Here is a 15907-nt window from a genome sequence, read left to right as displayed (position 1 = left end):
TCGAGGTCGCTCTGAAAATTTCATGTCAAATTCTCTCAACATTTCAAGCATATTACTTGATCTTCAGTGGACATCCTGGACAATTACATCAAAAATTCTAGAAGCAGAAGTTATTGATATATATCGTGCAAAAGACATAATGTAATGTCCTTATATGTACATACAGGTCTTGGGAGGATTAATATAAAGCCACATATAGTGTAAGTGACAGTAACGTGAATCCAGAGCAGACGCACTTCAGTGAATTACTTTAAAACAAAACTTTAGCTCCATAGAACAAAAGTGAGAAACCTTACAGTGATGATATGTTTTTAAAGAATTTAAATAATTTTAAAACCCATTTCTGAGTAGTCCGTATCAGCCAAGGCCACATACACTGATTGGGACAGCAAGAGGACTAAGTGGATGTGTTGCATCCCTCTTCCCAGCCCTCTCCATGACATCCTAGTGGTATTTTAAATTCCAGGATAGATGCATATCAGCTGGGTTTAGTTACTTTTTAACTTGTGCTACCAAAGGCAACCAGAGAAATGATTAATGAAGTGATAACAGAAATTGGCATTCACAGTGAATCAGAGGTTATTTGCTGCTCAGCTCCAGGGTCTTGTGTTTAGTGGTTTAATATCTGGCAGAGACTGTGTTCTATTTGCAAACATCCTTGTGTCGATGGAGTCTAAGATCAGTTTGGCTGCTTACGGGTGTAGCTTTATCTGTTATCCTTTCACAGTTATGGCCTAAGGCTTGCTAGTTAGTGTTTAAATGTGGTTGTGTCGTGTCAGATCACTTTCCTTCCAAAACCGCCTGAGGTCTGTCTCAAGCTTCAGGGCGTCTGTAGTTCCCGTTCCCCAGAGAGGGGTGGTTCGGTTAAAGTAGTAGTGTTGTGGCAAATCACCGCACCACAGTCCAAAGCTGCTTGAGGTCCCATTTCCACTCTGTGGCATCTGCCTACGTGCCCATAAGCTCACTGGGCATTGACTTTTTGTTATTTAGTGCTGTATTTCTTTACTTCTAAGAAGTCATGAGGTTCCAGTGGAAATCTTTAGGATCACAGACATAATAAAGTGGTTGACAATCATTGCATTCTTAGGGGGGAAGAGCTATGAAGTGTAGTGATTTTGCTATTTCCTGCAAACCACAATTATCATTTTTCAGATTCATACCATATTGGAGCTCACTTGAGGCCATGCTATTGCTTACTTTTAAGACTTGTTGTTCCATGAAGTATGTGAGGCATCTGTGTCTGATCGGCGGTCCTCCTTAAGTTTGGTTAACCATGCTGCACCCAGAAATTTCATTTTGTCCTCAGTGCTTCCCCCCTTAAATGCTCTGAGGTATGTTGGGATTTCCTGTTTCAGTCTGAGTTCCATCATGATAATACTGCTGAATGCATAAGCTGATATCTTGCACAAACATGCCCCTGCTTCCAAAACTGCAAGGATCTTATTACGAATGGACAATAGATGATTATAAAGTCAATGCATCCCAAGGGCTCAGATCATAGTTGAGCAATGCAACTGAGAATAAATTGAATGTGGGATCACTTTCTAAGCATTTAATATTGTTTAATATGTGAAGTTCAGTTTAGGACAGGACACCCATTTCTGTATTTGTAATGTTTGTACAATTGAGTCAACAACTCATGTAACTCACAGTATGAATGCTGCTCACGGATGTCTACTAAACGTACCTCTACATCCCTGTTTACGATGAGTATAGACCAAGAGGAGGTATTTTTTCTCTTCTGTCATGTAGCTGGTTTTAAAGTTAGATTGACCACAGCTTTGATTTGCTGTATTTATCTCTCAGTCAGTTATTACTCCATAATCAAAGAGCTTGAAGTCCATCATCACTGCAACTTTATCATCACATTCCTATAAATCACTGCGTTTCCCCTGCTGTTCATTTGAGGTGGCAGCCCACCACCTCAACATGACCCCCCAGCCCTCCAAAGTAAAGCCAGTGTAGTTTATATATGGACATTATATAATAGTTCTCCCAGGTAAATCCAAAGAAGAAAGTGGAGAACACAATCTCTTTTTGCAATCCAATAAGGTGCAGTGGACTTAAAGTGCTTAAAAAATTGATTAGACCACCACCCAAAGTAGGTTACAGCTGCCCTAAATTAACAGCATTGGTAAAAATTGGTAAAACCAAAATCATTTTTTATGTTTCTGCAATAGTTAATACACCAATATGTAGAAGCTCTTTAACCCAAATGATATTTTTAATGCTAAAATATAATTATTATTGTTATCCATGAATTTTAAATTTTACTGTTTTTCAAAAAAATGGGAAACATAGTAAAGCACATTAATATTTCTCGATTAATATGTCAAATTATAGTTATTTACTTGCATTCCTGAACAGAAAAATTAGTTTTAGTGGTTGAATGTTATGCTTGATTAATTTCTGACTTCTCAGAGAAGCCCAGTGAGCCGGCTCAAATTTGGGTTTAAAAAGGTGAATTCAGTTTGAAATTCCTCATTCGTGTTCAAAATGGTCAAACGTGGAGAGCTCACTGAAAATGAAAGAGTCCGCGTTAAAGCACTTCATGATGCTGGATGGTCTCTGAGACAGGTGGTCTTATAAATTTGTTAAGCACTGTATGTTTTGATGCACGCTACCTCAGAGTCAAACAGTGGTGGTATATTAGAAAATGTGAACCCTCTTAGACATTGTCATATGACAAGACGAAACACAGGGTATTTGAAGTTCAAAAACATAACTTGTAACTTCATGCCATTCTACGATTCATTCCTTTGTAGCCCTTAAAGCTTTTCTAACAAGCCTTTAACTATGGTGACTCTCCAGGGCATTTAAAGATTATATCCACAAGAATAACACTGATATTGAGCATCCACCTGATGTGTGAATACGTTTTTTTAAAAAGAAAAGCCACAACAAGGACCTAAAAAAGTGACTTAATAGATAATAAAGATAACTAGTGATTATGGACTGTAACAAGCACTCTGATTGGCTGAGTATATAGGCAGTGAGGAACAATGAATCAGCAGCATTAGGAGAGTAAAATTAGGCAGATATCATAGTTTGGCCAAATAATGACTCAGGCAATTATGCTATGAAGTTAACAGTATGCAGCCCTCCAATGAAATCCCAAATATGAGAAAATGTTCACATACCATCAATGCTTCCTCTCTGGCATGTTAACTATTGCTCTTGGTGAGTCTGAGTATAAGGGCTATGCTTTCATACTGTTTCACTACAGTCAGCTGTAGCTCAACCTTGCAACTGATTAATCTGTTTAAAAATATTCAAGTCATTGTGCATTTATCAGTTGCATATTGTTAGTGCAAAATTAAGTGATGTAATTGCATATTGCATTTTTGTTATATTGTGCAGACCTAATCCAGGTCCATAATTGAGAAATTGCTATCCCATGAAGTAGGGGTGTCAAACTCAATCACAGCAGGGGCTGAAATCTGAGTTCAGGTTTAACCTAGGGCCTAACAGGGTCAACATTTAACCGTAAACTATCAACCTCCATTTTACATCTAATAAATTAAGGGGGAAAAACTTGCACTAATGAGGAATGATTTTGAGATGTTAAAAAAATGTCAAAATGATGAGTTGAAAGGGTCCAAATCTGAGATAAAAAGTCAACTCCATTAGTCATAAAGGTTGAAACACAAAATTAAAAGTCAAAATAAGGTTTTTAAAAGGCAAATATGTGAGACAGAGAGTTAACATCATGAGTTCAAAGGTCAAAATAAGTGATAAAATACAAAACAAGAGTTTTAAAGGTCAAAATATGACTTACATTTCAAAACGGTGCCTTAAATATGAGTCAAAATATGAGATACAATTCTAGATCATGAGTTTAAAAAGTCAAAATATGGGGTTAAAAGTCAAAATTAGGAGCTTAAAAGGTCAAAATATGATTTAAAATTAAAAATTGTGAACTTATAAGGTCACAAACTGAGAGAAGAGGTTAAAAATCTTAATTTTAAAAGTCAAAATATGAAATAAAGGTTAAAAATCTTAAATGTAAATCATAATCTTTAGATGAAAAAAATATTTAATGAAAACACAAATTAATTTCTTTCCCTTATTCCTGACTTTTTATCTTCTTATTTCAACTCTTTACATTTTCAAGTTTTTATGATTCAACAAGGGTATTTTAAATCTTCAAGGTTAAATTTACATTTTATTCTCCTCAGACCTGCAGGCCAGTTCTAATTAAAATATGATAGGATCTTGCGGGCTGGGTAAAACTGCACCACAGGCCAGATTTGCCTGTTTGTGCATGAGAATGAAGGAGCATCGTAGACTGCATCTTTGCATGCAGAGGTTCATTCTGAATGAAACGTTCATTCCATGGCAGCGCTCATTAGCTGTAAATATTCCCCACTATTAAATCTGTAGTAGAGTTGGATAAACACCAGCAAACATTTCTCTTCTGCAGGCTGTGTTTACATTGTGATGCTTTGTTCCCATAGTCTTCATTGTTCCCCTTTCCGATGCCCCGTTCAGTTAATGGTGGTAATCCCCTTTAAAAGCTCTCTGTTTTTCCTCTTTCTCTGTTGCCTCTCTGTCTGTGGCTCTGCCACTGTTTATATCCCAGGGCCCGGTGGCTGGCTGATATTGTGTTTTGTGGTATCGTAGCTTCATTCTTCCAAAACCATCTGAGGCCCCATTTCCACACCCCGACATCTGTTGTCCATAACGTACCCTAGAGCTTGATGGCTACTCGCTCTGCACGGTGTTTACCAGCTATTGTGTTTGTAGAAGCAAAGTGCTGAGGCTGTGCTGGCGCCTGAGGTTCCAACGTGGGTCTGCCTCCAAATAGTAGGCAGCTTTATACCCGGCCAGACTGCTCCCACTCTCTCTCTCTTTATTCATAATTTATATAGTTGAATCATAGTCTCAGAATCCAACACTAAGCACTTCAGATATCAAGACAATCAATCATCAAATCCCTCTCTCAAACTTGTGTCTTTGCTTATGAAAGTGAGTTTTAAGTGTTTTGCATGTCCACTCCCCTACAATTCCCAGAAAATTTCTGGCCGCCGCTAAAATCTCCCAGTTTGACACTGAAATGGCAGCTCTGCCTCTGTATTTATCCTGCCTATAACAGATTATATTCTCAACAAACCGCTTAAAATGAATTTATCGACATGCAGGAAAGAAGTACGGCCTCATCCCAATCTCTATCAGAAGGTTTTCTACACACTAGACAACTTCAAGCCGACTTATTTGACCCCTCCTTACGATCTGCGGGATGCTGCCTGATTCAAGACCTTAAATTTTAAATACCTAATATTTACAGTGCTGTTTCAGGCCTAACTTTGTCTTGACTTTGATGTTGACTTGGCCTGTGCAGCTCCAACAGAACTCAGGAGTCAACCATTGCTGTTGTAGTTCATTGACTCAAACAGCCAGTCGACTGGAACTGCTTTTTGCTGCCTCGCACAGACATGCATGTGATGTTTAAGGGAGCATTTTCAAAAAATGTCATTTAAAGCATTAGTGCTCCACGTTTTGTTAATAATGTGTGATTGTAATTATACTGGACGATGATGCGATTTACAGTTGTGATTGCAATGTAATCCGTAAATGGTATCATGAGGCTTCTTACTTGATTATCAAGGAAAATGCAGAGAATAATGATAAGTTTGAAGTGTATGTCTCTCAACTCAAAATACAAAGATTAAGTGTTAGAGGAAGTACAGAACCTGACGTTTATAAAGTACTGTAAGATAACGGAATTTTTACATAAAAATTTTTCCTTTATTGAGATCAAGGGGACTTCTGCAGTACAATAGCAGCACAACTGTAAACTTGTGAGCATTTCTGTGAAGCTCCCAGGAACTACAGAAATATTTGCAGCTTTTTGAATGCAGCTCCGCAATTGCACAGCCTGACATAATGATCGTGATTAGGGTTAATTGTGCAGCACCATCAGGCATCCACAGCTCTGTTGTCATGTAGAAGACCAGACCATAACCTGGCCTGGTCACAGAAATGGCTGGGTGCCTGACAAACCCAGAGAATGGGCCCTCCACAGATGTGATGTAGTGATGATGTCATTGCATGTGTGTTGGATCAGAAGCATTGGTGCTAGCATTCTGGCTAACAGTGACTTCATTATGGAGCTGAAAAGACTGTCAAGCTATTTGGGGCTCTGGTGTTGAAATGATTTATTCCTGCTATTTTTAACCTGTTTCATCACTTTGACACTTACTGCCACTTTTCTGACACCTGCTGCCTGTTTTTGCCACTTGTTTTTGCAGCTTTTTGCCACTTTTTGGCCCATTTTTGCAGCTTTTTTTGGCTACTTTTTGCCATATTTTTACTGCTTTTTGTTGCACATGTTGACTATTTTTGCCACTTTTAACTAACTTTTGCTGCCTTTTCCCTGTTTATATAACCTGACACGCCAGTTAGATTTGTTTCACACATCCATCTGGAAAACCTTGTAGCGCCACATTATGTAATAACGCTGCATTATGTAATAAAGTGATACATTTTCAATTCATTATGTAATAACGCTGCATTTTGTAAGCCACTAAGTGGTTAAAGTTAGGGCAAGCTAGTAGGGTATACCCTGGAGCCCACCTTATGTCCTAGGGTTAAGGTTAGGTGTTTAGTCTAGAGCCCTGAAGGGGGGGTTAAGTTTAGGCATAAGTCACTAAGCAGTTAGAGTTAGGGCAAGGTAGTTGGGTAGGGCTTACCTTGGAGCCCACACTAAGTCCTGTGGTTAGAGTTATTATATAATGTGGCGCTTCAAACCTTCAATACTAAGTGTTTGGGACAGGGCAGAGTCTTTTTGAAAAAAACTGTGAGTGTGATTGGATGAACATTTTGTCTGTCACATCTTTACAGGCCAATCAGAGCAACAAAACACATGACGTAGCAGCAACCCCGGTGTGCGTACGCCCCTACCGAGGAATAACGCAAACCATGGCAACCATAGACATGTCAGTACACGACTTTTGGCATTTTTGAAAAGAAAACAACTCACTGCTGTCCTTTGTTCTTCTTTTAACAAAAAAATGTCCTCAAGTTCTGATAAAACTGGCGCTTTAAGCAGCATCCACGCTAATGTCTTCCACCATAATTGCACCGGCCTCTTGTTGCTGCTTGCTTAGCGTCACAACTCTGCCGCTCCTGAAAGTACCGCCCCTCGTCGCTGACTTGTCCTTTCAGTTTCTAACCAGGCCAAAACGGTTCAGACGGGAGCTTTGCAAGATGAATTCGCCAGTGAGAAACACAGAAACAGGCATATTCATCTCCTCTCTGTTTAGTTATACTCAGTTTCTTCTACTTTACTTTCTGGCATCCTGCCTTTTTTGCTCATTATGGCTTAGCTATCACATGGGACATTAGCTTCTTGGTTTAGATCAGTGTGCCTATGCACATTGTTATGCTTTTATTTTTTGTGTACCATACACCCCATAATCACAATTATATATACATTTATAACATTAATGCAATGGGTAAACAAATCCATAACAATGTTTACATTCTTTCACAAGGCAAACAAGCAAAAACAACCACAAACAAATAGCAAAACAACAAGATGAAAACAAACAAAGCCCATGCACATTGTTAATGTTACCGATTAAAAGGTAATTCTGTTGTAAGGATATGGGTTTCCATTTTAAAAGGATGTATTGTATCACAGCATAAATGAATACAATTCATTATTTGTTGCATTGATGAGAGTGGTTATCATTCAGGTTAAAATTAAAATTTGTCTTTCATGATCATGATTATGATGACCTCCATGGGCCCCGTTTACCTGGGCCCCAGAAAACTCTCCCTTTCCGCCCCTTATGGCCGGTCTCGGCCAATATTTGACCTTTTTCAACAAAAGTCCTTGTGTTGTCAGAGTTTTAGATCCTACAGTACTTCATAGCATCGGTTCTAAACTGGTGTGTAGGGAGCTAAAGTTTGGCTTACAGCTCTCAAAGTCCACGCCAAAGAGCATCATCAGACAGGTTTAATGAGGTGTTTTTAATGATTAAAAATCAACAGATAAGTTGATTTGAAGAGAGGGAGACCTTTGTAGATAATTCAACTCCCATTTAAACCCTTTAAAAGACTTAAATGTTAATGAATCCAAACCTGACAACAGTCTTTAAAGAAAATCATAGCAGCTCCGCTCCAGCTCCTGTTGAATACAGTTTGTTCATTTATTTGTATTTTCTTAAAATTGATTGAGTGATATTTTTCTTTTAATTGGATGGTTGATCTGTCTTAGAGCGGAGGAGAAGACCCCCGTGCATGATTAAGCTCCTAAACGTGAAAGAACAGATAAACACAGAAGTCAACACTGGAGCTGCTCTGCAGATGTTCTACCCACCTCACCATCTCTGTGAAACTCAGAACACAGAAAAACAAGTTAGTGATGGTGTTAACCAAAAATATCAAGTGGTTTTCCTGTGCAATTCTTGAAATTGTTGTTTTTGCAACAGTTATCTTGTCAGTGAGTTATCAAAGACCAAACACTCACAAATTTACTTCCTGAGGTTCAAACTTTAATTTGAAGTTTCATAAACTGAACTTGCATGAGAAACATTTTTTTTTGCATCTTTACTCCAGTTTTTGAATTTTCAATATTTTCCCGTTGTTTTCATTAACTCTTTTTCCCTTTTTTGCTACTTTCTGTGAAATTGTATCAATGCTTGCCAATTATTGCCATTTTTGCCACTTTATTTGTCCTATTTTTTCCCTTTTTGCCATATTTTGTCCCTTTCTGTAACTTTCCACCATTTATGCCACTTTGTTTTGACACTTTTATCCTATTTTTGCTACCTTTTCCCCTTTTTTTAACATCTTTAAACATTTTTGCCACTCCTTACCCATGTATTTGACTTTTCTTAACACTTGGCCCCAATTTGTGCCACTTTTGACCATATTTTCCACTCTTATCTGGTTTTGTCCACATTTTTGACACTTCTTTGAGGCACTTTTAACCTATTTTTGCTGCCTTTTCCACTTTTTTCCACTTTTAACCATAGTTTCCACTTTTGACCATATTTTCCACTCTTATCTGGTTTTGTCCACATTTTTGACACTTCTTTGAGGCACTTTTAACCTATTTTTGCTGCCTTTTCCACTTTTTTCCACTTTTAACCATAGTTTCCACTTTTGACCATATTTTCCACTTTTATATGTTCTTTTTTGCCACTTTAACCATTGTTCCCATATTTTTGACACATCTTTAAGTCACTTTTCAACAATTTTGTAACTTTATGCCCTGTCACTTTTTCAATACTTTTGCCGCTTCTTGTCCTTTTGTCACTTTTTCACTGTTTTACTATTTTGCCCCTTGTGACCCATTTTTGCAGCTTTTTTCCTATGTGGCACTTTTAACCAATTTTAGCCCCTTTTTTCCACTTGTTGCCCATTTTTGCCACTTCATGTCCTTCTTTGTCACTTGCCTGCTTGTTCTGTCCTTTGTAAAGAAGGTGAAGTTTTATTATTACACTGCCCCCCGCCTGTAAAGTCTTTGTATGCAGTCTTAGTTAAGTTTTGTGTTTGCACTGCCCCCTCCTGGTTGAAAAGAGACCAGTGACCACATGCTTGTTAACTGCCATGTGAGAGTCTTGGAGAGCAGGCAGCAGCTCATTCATCTCCTACAGGATTATCTTTTGCATTGTTATCGTAGACACTCTTTGTCCGTAAGTATGGTGCTTTTTGTGCTTTGTGATAGAGATAGAGGCAGAGGGTCATGTTTCAGTTTGTGCTCTTATTTTTGTCTGTATATTTGTGGTTAGCGCAGTTTTAGCTAGCAGAGCTGTAAGCTAGTGACATGACAGAGCATTTTGAGTTTGCTGATTAGGGTTTTGACTGTGCCTTATTTTCTGTTTATTAATGCATTTCTGTAGTGTTTTGTTGCAGTTTTACAAAAAGAAAAAAGAATAAGAATTCTTCAATAAATGACAAGAAAAGTTATGCCTTGCAGTTCATGGAGGATTTCACATTGTTAGCTGACTGTCTAGCTTTAAACATTGGCTACTCATAGCGAGGACAGTACACTACCGTTTTCCGCTTTTTTCTACTTTTATGTCACTTTTTCACAATTTTCACACTTTCTTTGCCATTTGTGACTCATTTTTACCGCCTCTTTTTGCCACTTTAAAGCAATTTTTGCAGCTTTTTTCCTTTTTTTGCACTCTTAACTAGTTTTTGCCTCCTTATGCCCCCTTTGACAGTTTTCGCCTAAGGACCTTTTTTTTTTATCATTTGTCCATTATGTTTGCCACTTGTGCTAATTTTTGCATTTTCCCATAGTATGCCTTTTTTTTCCCATGTTTCACTTCCTTTGTCTCAGTTTCTTCTTTATTTTCTGGCATACTGATGTTTGTGCACATTATGGCTTAGCTGTCAGGTCTGGCATTACTTTCCCTAATGTTTTAGTTCAGTGTGCCCATGCACACTGTTAATATATATAAAAAAACATAAGGTATTCTAATTTAACACTAGAACTGCCAATGGGTAAAGTTTGAGATGGACCCAACTGCAGTCAAAATGGCCGACATGGGTGTCACTATACATCCAATCCATGCCGGAAGTCCCAAGCGAAAGTTTCTTCTTCGTGTTGGACTCAGCTGCCAGTGTTTGTCAGTCTTTTTTGCGCCTAAGCCTAATCCTCAGTGCTGGATCTCAAATATATCGCCTTCCCCACTGGCTTACCCTGAACCTAACCACTCGGGTTTTAATGCCTAAGCCTAACCTTAGACGCACAGACTTCCGGTATGGATTGGATGTATGTCGGCCATCTTGCCTGCATCAAGGTACTCTTGTAAAATTTACCCAAGGCTGTTCTTTAATTGTATCTTACTTGATGTACAATTTCAAAGATTGTCAGTCTTTGACTTTTCCTAAAAGTTTGCTTTATAGCACCTGATGTCATAAAAATCAATCTTTGCTTAAACCCAACTTTTGTTAATGGGCATTTATATATAGAACCACCATGCAGGTCAAAATTACCCCTGAAAAAGCCTTGATTTTCCCACTGTTTTATTACATGCTAGCAATAAATAGATGGTGCAATGGAAATACCTTCTCTCTATTAAAAAATAATATAAATAAAATAAATAACCAAAGTCATTACTGCTTTGATTAGAGTGGTTTTTATTCAGGTACTTCCTCTCTAGCTCACCTGCAGATACCTTAAAGGTTAGCAGATAATGCCACTACACATAAGCTCACTAGTTTATTGATCATGGACAGCAGGCTACAGATTTTAATAATGCTAATTTAACAAAAAGTTAAACACATAGACCTCACTTGGTCTTTTTATGTCTTTTTAAAACTCAGGTGTTCTTTATTGCTAGTGTCATTAAATGCCTCAGTGTTTTCAATTAGTTTATTTTTTACCATATATTGTAATGTGCCACATCAATGACAGAGGACAGGAGGTAAAAAAAAATATATATATCCCCAATAATAATAAACCTGTGCAAAAAATGCTAAGGTGGATTTGCATGGAATATAAACACAGACTTCCTCTGCAGTCATTACAGATGATCAGGGTCTGCAGGTTTCACTAATTCCTCACAAACAGAGCTTTAATTATAATAAAATTTTACTCTATATGACCGGCAGTGCAGAGTGTGTTGAATCAGAGGAGCAGCTCCCTCTCTATGATTTAAACTTTGTTGTTAAATCTGACTTTATAATGTATGCGCTGTTCACTCCCAACATTGTTGGAAAAGTGTGTCAGGATTTTTTAATTGGTACCGTTTATGGTGTAAAACCAACACAATGCCTTTATAGTGTCACTGGCTGAGTCTGCATTTCCACACGCTGCTGTCTGCTCAGCCAAGCACTGCTGGAGAACAGGGCATTGGACATATTACACATAATTACCTCGTGATGCTTGTTAGGGATTAGGTTTGTCCGTGCTGTGGCGTGTGTATGTGGCTGTGTGTGTGTGAGAGTTTGTGACAGCCACCGTCCATCAGTCACCATATTTGTTTTGTCACAGCACACCTGTCCCCGTTACGCGCCATAATCTGGCTAGATAAATCACATTATGGTCCGACGGCGCGGCTGAGCGTTAACACCGCTGCAGCCCCGTCGACGAAGCCAAGCCAGCGTAATAAGTTTCAATTAGACGAAGCTGGTTTGGTTCTGTGTGTCAGCGCGGGCTGTTGTTTTCACCCTCTTTATCTCATTTTCATTGTTTTTCAAAGCCAAGAGGGAGATTTTTCTTCATTAAAACTTAAATCAACTGATATGGCCAATTCAGAATGGTGTGTGCATGCTGGTTCGGGACTCTGGCTCCATGAGTGGAGGGTTTGTATGCTTGTTTGTGTGGGCTTTCTTTACTTAGTGGATTTTTTAGATATAAAACTTAGTAAAACGGTGCTATGAGCCTGGGAGTAGAATAAATATTTTTTTTATAAGTGTGCATTTATGCATGTGAAACGCCTACCTTTTTATACCACTTAAAAAATGTATTTTTCTTGTTCTCTTCTTCTCTCTTTTTTCTCATTCCTCATCCTCCTCTGTGTCCAGTTGTTCCCTGAGACGGGGCCTCGCCAAGGTGGGACCAGGGTGACCATCCTGGGGGAAAACCTGGGTCTGCAGTTCAGGGACATCCAGACGGGCGTCAGGCTGGGCAAGGTGCCCTGTGTGCCTGTTGAGGAGGAGTATGTGAGTGCAGAGAGGTAAGTCAAGGAAAGGAGGACATCTTCTTTATTACTGGTTCTTAACCTGGGATCTGGGCATCCTTAGGGGGCGCGCCAAAGATCTCAAGGGGGGCGCTTGGCCCTGTTTGCCATCATTAAAGATTTTTTAAAAGATGATCTGTGGGGCACAGACAGCCTAGTGGAAAAGACAAGACCTCTGTACACAGGTGGCCCATGTTTAAGTCTAGCCTGTGGCTCCTTTCTCACTTGTCTCTTCCTTTCTCTCTCATCCCAACTCCCAACTTGTTTTTTTGTTTTTTGTTTTTTTTTAAAGTTGACATTTTTTGGGAAAAAACTGTCATTTTTGTGATTACAAAGTTGAATGTTTACAAGAAACTAAACTCTGAATTTCTGACTTTGAAAGCTTTACATTTCTGAGGAAAAAAAATTGGCAAATTTTGACATCACTTACTCAAAAGTTCCATCCATCTAACCCCATCCTTTTTCATACCGCTTATCCCATTGGTGGTCGTGGGAGGCTGGAGCCTATCCCAGCTGTCACTGGGAGAGAGGCGGGGACTGGTTGCCAGTCAATCGATGGGCTGACATAGAGACAGACAACCAAGCAAGCTCATACCTACGGTCAATTTAGAGAGATAAATCAACCTAATGAGCATGCCTTTGGTGAAAGAGGAAGCCAGAGTACCTGGGGAGAACCAACGCATGCACAGGGAGAACATACAAACACCATACATAAAGGCTCTGACTGGGAAGTGAACCAGGAACCTTCTTGCTGTGAGGCAACAGTGCTTACCCCTGCACCACTGTGCAGCCCTACTCAAGAATTTCAAGTTAGCACCAGTTACCAGAAATGCCTCTTTTAGGTCAAGATGATTATGGTAATGTGATGATTGTAGGCTAAATTCACAAGTAGTTCCTTGTTGATTAGTCCCAGTAAAATGTATTATTTGATTAGACTCTCAACTGCTGAACGTGTGCTGGGAAGACAGCTTTATCTGCTATATTTCTCTCACTCAGTCGCCTATTTTTGACAATTTAAAGACAGAAATTGTCAGTTTTGGTTCATAGAAATCTACCAGTTTCAAAGTTAAAAAATGCTTTTTTTTCCCTAAAAAATTAAGACTTTATAAACTTAAGCATTTTGAGTTTTGCAGAAAAACTAAAACCTGCCAGTAGCTACAGCCTCTGTCCCTTTAATTGATGCTGATTGGTCCATTTGTTTTCAGACTGGGCACAAACATTTCAGTTTGCAAGCTGGATCTACCCTATGACAGTCATTGAATCTGCCCAATCCATCAGCTCTGCAAGATTATTTTTGCACTTCTCTGCAAAACAGAGTGAATAAAAGTATGTTGCTGATTGAATAAAGCCTGGTTTTTACTTCTTCATCCAATATACGACATAGCTCTGCTATGGAGGCCTGCACTGTGTCTGTATCACTGCAAGTCTACCCCTAAACCCTGCTTGGCGGTGTGTATTTTATGTCTTTCCTTGTCCTGTCACCACATTTCCTGCTTATTTGTATTTAAGAAATCATTGTAACTGCTACTGAGCCTTATATGGGTTGAGCTGATGAACATTAAGTAACAGCTGATTATACTGCAGTTATTGCAAGGAATAAAAACAAGGAGACATCGAAGGAGATGGAGAGAACAGCTGCAGAATCAGCAGAGGCAGAGGATGGGGGTATTTTTTTTAACTCTTTTGTCCACTGAGAGAAACGTGGACGATGAAAGGTACATCTTATATTTTCGGATGCTGGCAAGTAGCTTCGACAAGTAGTATCATCGTCTGCAGCCATTTTGCTTACAATAGAATACACACAGCATGCCTGTAGACATGATTCTGAGTCTGGCAGTCGCCCAGTAGACCGGTCACAAGAACTGCAGTCTACATCATTTCAACATGAACATGCATTTTTTTTAAGGAGGTGCACATTTGCACATGAATGGGTGTCTGCATAGAGTTCAGGGCAAAGCAGCCACAGTGTAAAATCGATGCAGAAATATAAATCGGTCATGGGATGACTTTTAATCAGGTTATACTGCCGCCTATTGGAGGTCTACGTAAACTACAGGTGGCTGATAAGCAGTTAAACCAGTCTCTGTAACAAAACACCATTGAATCAGCAGCAGAAATCATCAGTACATCCCTTATTTGCACACAGGCAGAACTGTCTCCCTCACATCCTGACCAATCAAAAGCTGCTCGTATAGGTGCTCACGCAGCCGCATCCAGCAGCTGAAGAGATAGTGACATCAGGTTTTTTTGTGTGTAAATTCCATCTGTTGTTCCCCTCCATTACTCCCTACATATGCTCTTTCCTCTATTTTCCTCATCCCTCCATCCTGACATTTACTCCTCTGCTGGGTCCTCCACGGCTGAGGAATTGGGTTCACGCAGATCAAACAATCTCTCTGTAGTGCACTTAGTTGGGAAATGATGCATGTTGAGATGGAGGGCATCTCTATTCAAATATTACACTCACATCAGTTATTTTACATATTATTGCTGACTTTCCCTGCAGCTCCTCAAACACGTCTTTTTTTTTTTTTTTTTTTTTTTTTTTTTTTACCCTTCTTACCAGGCGGTTTTCTCTTGTTTTCTTGATTCTGCCGTCCGCTCTCCTAAAAACAAATTCAAATCATTAGGACAGGTATTTTTGTGCAGTGGACTGTGAATAGAAAACTTGATAGGGTCTTTTTTAGTAGGAAACCCCCAACCAGGTTTTTATGCATGCCACAACTATTTACTTGTAAGATGAGCCACAATAGATACCAATACTGTTCAGATTTTGTTCTGATTTATCAGTTGGACAGTCTACTTAGCTTTATAGTGCACTAGGACCTCCTACAGGTGGCAGTGTAACCTAAGAAAGGAGCACAAATGTTATCCTTATTAAGTCGACAACATGGTTTTACTTTATACAATTATTTGGATATCATGTTCATTGTAAAGTACTTATTATTAACAGATCTCCTTTTGATTTATGTGATTGTTATGTAAGATCATAATTCTGTAATGAGGTTAGGTTGGACTTGTGTTTCTGTGCATTGGTTGAGATTTGATTTTTTCCCCTGCCTTGATTAAAAATGTCATTTTAGTCAAGTTACTTTTTTTTATTGAGATTTCTCTCTTTTAAACAATCACCAGATAAATGTTAAATACTTTTACCATCTTTATTATTTAGGGTTTTTTTAATTGCATTTTTGTAACTATCTTTTACACTAATTTGTTATTTCATGGAAGAAGGTTCCTGGTGACTGCGCCCAGGTTGCACC

At 38.8% G+C, this 15907-nt stretch overlaps 1 protein-coding gene across 2 annotated transcripts in view; it reads left to right on the top strand.

Annotated features, from left to right (window-relative positions):
- LOC121517494 (plexin-A1-like) overlaps positions 1-15907 on the top strand; it is a 503338-nt gene that overhangs the window by 380561 nt on the left and 106870 nt on the right. For both annotated transcript variants that reach the window (XM_041799311.1, XM_041799310.1), the window contains exon 13: positions 12493-12644. In XM_041799311.1, coding sequence (XP_041655245.1) covers positions 12493-12644 — 152 coding nt within the window. The remainder of the gene's footprint in view (positions 1-12492; positions 12645-15907) is intronic.

This window comes from Cheilinus undulatus, linkage group 11 (genome assembly GCF_018320785.1).
Source record: "Cheilinus undulatus linkage group 11, ASM1832078v1, whole genome shotgun sequence".
NCBI lineage: Eukaryota > Metazoa > Chordata > Actinopteri > Labriformes > Labridae > Cheilinus > Cheilinus undulatus.
Note: the sequence above shows the minus strand (reverse complement) of the source record. Positions and strands in the feature narration are given on the sequence as shown.